Source organism: Mus caroli, chromosome 19 (assembly GCF_900094665.2).
Source record: "Mus caroli chromosome 19, CAROLI_EIJ_v1.1, whole genome shotgun sequence".
Lineage (NCBI taxonomy): Eukaryota > Metazoa > Chordata > Mammalia > Rodentia > Muridae > Mus > Mus caroli.
Window position 1 is genome coordinate 18757165 of NC_034588.1, and position 4563 is coordinate 18761727.

Sequence of the window (4563 nt, forward strand, 5' to 3'; positions counted from 1 at the left end):
TGTTGGTTTCATAGAAACATCATCTGATCATAGCCAAGGGTTTTTCCTCACTGATGTTATTTAATGATCACGTAGCAAGCAAGTTTCTGAATTTCTAGCTTTCCACTCAGTGAGAAAAATCCATTTCCCTCTCTGTGTATAAGCTTCCAATAGGCAGTTTCACTGAGTCTCATATGCATGCTTCAAGCAACACATCAGATTTGTATTCTAGCTCTGATGTTTCTCTGGAGATCGAGGCTCACAGCCACCTGCTACTTGACATCTTCACTTGAAATCATTTTAATCAGAACTTGTGATTTTTCCTATTGAAAATTTCGCCTGACTTCACTATTTCAGTGAATATCGGGGCAAACCACTCAACTGCCCAAGTCAAAACCTGTAAACTTCAGCCTTCATTCCTGTATATGTCTTTCTCTCACTGGTGACCTAAAACAGGCCCACATCGATGTTCTTCTACCTGGTTCCTATATCTTCGGCCAAGCCAAGGTCATCTGGGATTCATTTCCCTAATCCCTCCCATGAGAGACAGCCCTGCTCACCACTGTGAATCTACAGTGTGCCAGACCTTTTGCAGGAAGCAGGAGATGGCAGGACATTCTTTCACCGAATTTCTCACTAAAGAGAGAAGTCTTGTAAAGTGTTATGTAGCAAGCATAGGTGGGGATTAGTCATCTGATGCACAGACCTCTGGGGTCTTCTTCTTCTTCTTCTTCTTCTTCTTCTTCTTGGTTTTTTTTTTTAAGATTTATTTATTTTATGTGTATAAGTACACTATTGCTCTCTTCAGACACATCAGAAGAGGGCATCAGATCCCGTTACAGATGCTTGTGAGCCACCATGTGGTTGCTGGGAATTGAACTCAGGACCTCTGGAAGAGCAGTCAGTGCTCTTAACCGCTGAGCCATTCATCTCTCCAGTCCCCTGCTTCAGCCTTCTAAACCTATACTGCATCTCATTACATAGCAGGCACTGAAGGAGAGAGCTCTTTGCCCCAGGTCATATTCTTATGATCTTCACAAAATCTGTACGAGATTCATGTGACTGTTATCCCTAATTCTGATTCCAGATCCTTATTAATATATATTTCACACACACACACACACTATTTTTTTAGTGAAAGCAAGAAAAACAATACAGGGTGTTAGGCTTCTGAAAGTGACTACTGTGTGTCTTGGAATTTATGGATCGTTATTGCTATTAGTTGGACTAGAAATGGTGGCTAGATACAAAATAATGATGCACATGTCAATAGTAGCATATATTATATACTGTATGAACCTATAATCAAGATCAAGTACCATTAACCAGTAGTAGTTAGAAATAGATAGTGACTATTTCTGGGGAAGAAGGGACAACTAGAGAAGGAGTTTGAGCTGACCTCTGAGACATATGGGAATGTTGCAAGTGTTTGAGCTGAGTAGTGACCACCCATCTCCACCCACCCATACAAAGGTGATGTTCAGCCATACTCCCGATATTTGTGTGTTTTGTGAACTCCTCAGTAGTGTTTTTTTTTAATGAAGAAGATTGTCATATTGCTGAATGAAAGACAAAGGGAAAACGACAGAGCACACTATTTTTACAAGTATGATACTGGCAGCAATGTGGCACATTTCCTATGCTGGAAGTAAATGATAAGGATGCACAGAAAAGGACTCCATCTGCATAAACCATGAGCTAGGACCTGGTGATCAACATCCAGAATCCTAATGATGGGGTTACTTACGTATGGGGATGCCATGGACATTGGTGACATTGGTGACAGTCTTGCCAAAGAGACCCTGATGTTTTTAATATTTTCATTTGTTTCAAGAAGAATCTACTTTTTTGGACCCGTGTCTTAGTTAAGAATGAACATAACCTTTATATTCAAACTGCTTCTGTAATTTGATCGAGTTTTGAACTAAAGATTCCCTGGTATTTTTCAGGGTCATCAATGTAGATACATGGTAAATGTGTGTGTGTGTGTGTGTGTGTGTGTGTGTGTGTGTGTGTGTGTGTCTTCCTGGCTCTAAAACCCAGAAAGTATCCACCCCCCAGAAAAAAAGGAAAACTGAGTGCACTATAAACTAAGAAGTGTGTCCACGTAGCTCTGTGCATCCAAACTAGATAATCCATAGAAAATGTCACACCACTTTACAGTGAGTCAGCTTCACTTGGCTTTGAAACATCCATTTCCTGAGTATGGCAAATGCACTCCATACAGATGAAGAGGTTCAAGAGGCAATTCCTCTGTGTTCTTACTTGGGTATCTTTTACTGTTTCAACTGTTTAGAGTCTAGAGGATCAGGCCGTTGGTTTCAGTTACAGCAAACCACATTCCACTATAAACTTTAACTGCGATTGGGCTTTTTAAGAAGTTTAGACAAGGAAAACTGCCACCAGAGAGGTAGGTGTGGATGCCTGGTGACATTTTAGCACCTTGCATGACTTAAGGAGCACCATTAAGTGTCACATGACATTCCATCATGCATGTGACTGTTTGCCTTGAGCTTCAGGCTGTGAACATTTCCCCTTGAACAACACAAGGGTTTTGACGACTCTTTCATAATTTGGCTATGACTATAATTAAGGGGGAAGTGAATAGAGACTGTGGCATTGGTGAAAGAAAGAGAGAGGAAGGAAGGAAGGGAGGAAGGAAGGAAGAGAAGAGAGAAAGAAGGAGGGAGGAAGAAAAAAGAGAGGGGGGGAGGAAGGAAGGAAGGAAGGAAGGAAGGAAGGAAGGAAGGAAGGAAGGAAGGAAGGAAGGAAGATCTAAATTCCAGAACCAAAATGGCTTTATGGTAATTTTTGAAAAGAAGGATGCCTTAAACTTTTCCTTCTTTACAAAATAAATGTATATATGCTTTCTTAATGGAAAAAAATCCAGAAAAGCAGCTTAGCCAGTATCTCCTTTGTAAGTGGCTAACAATGCTTGTGTGTGTTCCTCAGGAAGACACGATGGCCAGCCCTGTCGGGCCTTCTACCACTCCGTGGTCTGCAGATCTAAGAAGGAGAACGACTGCCATCGCTGCATTTTTTATCTTATCCTGCTTTGTAAGTGGTAAGTTCTGAGAAAGAAAACCTCAAATGGAGAGACGGCTGGTTCTGAATGAGGAATGACAGAAGGCTTGAGGGGAGGGTGGACTGGGGAAGTATTACTGTAGCCGTCACCTTCCCTTGCTTCCTCTAAGCCTACTCCCGAGTTAATCATCTTCTCACTCTACGAGGCACCAGGAACCTCTGGATGCTGAGAACGAGACCGAACCTCTGAACAAACACCTAGTGAGCCGATTCCATCCTAAAGGTTCTCTTGTATTAATTCATTTCCTCCACACAACAGCCCTGCATCTTAGATGGTGACTTGCTCATTTTACAGAGGAAGAAACTGTATTAGTAGACATTATCATCATCATCATTGCTAAACTAGAATGTGCATATCAAAATAGGCCAGAAACCTTTCCACATAAGGCAAAATGAGCAAGTTACTTGTGTGTGTGGAGTGGGGGAGCACAGTAGGACCTCTTAATATTTTTTTTTATTCTCCATTGTTTGTTATTAATTCCAACATTCCTTCACTTATAAAAGACCCATGCAAGATAACAGCAAAATGTCTATTCCTTTAACCAAACTCTTAAGCACTGTCAACTAGGTAGATGGTCATAAAGGCGATAGCTCCAAACAAGTGTGGCCAAGCTCTGTAGAGGTAGGAGGGTACTAAGTGTAATGGGTCTCAGTAATAAGATGGGCATCTAAGAGCTGGCTCTAAGACTGGATTATGATAAAGCCAAGAAGAAAACTTCCTCAGGGATTCCCTGAAAAGCAGTTGGCCCAGTAATCCATCCAGCAGCTGACCCTCATCCAGGAAGAGGTGAGGGGAAGGCTTGGGGCACACAAGGCAGGTCCAGGGCCTCAGAGTTACAGCCAAGAACAAGGGCTTAGGTTTCAGAGACACTTTTCTGTCTCCATCTATTCTACTTATGAAAGCTATTAAGACTTGTTTTTGGAAAATAATGACAAGTATAATCTCTGACTGAAACATCTAGTTTTGGGAAATTATCAGGCTAACACATATAGATTGCTTAGTAGAGTCCTAGACATAAACTCCACTCCTTTGTTCTGGTTTATTGTTTGAGACTGTATGTAAAATTATAACATTTCCCTTCCCTTTTCTCCCTTCAAACCCTCCCATAAAGCTATCCCCTCTCTCCTTCAGTTATTATTTTATACATATCCACACTTAAATATATATTTGTTGACTGATCTGATGAATGAGTCTCATGACCCAGGTTGTCTTCTATTGAAAGTCACTTTAGTTGTAGCCAAGGACTATTTAAAAAGCTGCATTGTACAATGTGTCAAGCAAGTTCTTATGTAGGTTGTTAGTAAATATGAGTACCATGCAGAGGTGATTGTATATTACAAGAGGGGAAACTCTGGGTATGGTTGAGCATGCCTTTAATCACAGCACTTAGGAGGAAGAGGCAGATGGACTTCCATGAGTTCAAGGTCTAAATAGTGAGTTCTAGTACAGCCAGGAATATGTAGAAGAGACCCTGTCTCAAAAAAAAAAAAAAAAAAAAA

General features: G+C 41.0%; 1 protein-coding gene across 1 annotated transcript in view; it reads left to right on the top strand.

Annotated features, from left to right (window-relative positions):
- Positions 1–2320: 2320 nt before the first annotated feature.
- Positions 2321–4563, top strand: part of C19H9orf57 (chromosome 19 C9orf57 homolog) — a 5774-nt gene continuing 3531 nt past the window's right edge. The window contains exons 1-2 of the mRNA XM_021152546.1: positions 2321–2389; positions 2932–3043. Coding sequence (XP_021008205.1) covers positions 2941–3043 — 103 coding nt within the window. The 5' untranslated portion in view covers positions 2321–2389; positions 2932–2940. The remainder of the gene's footprint in view (positions 2390–2931; positions 3044–4563) is intronic.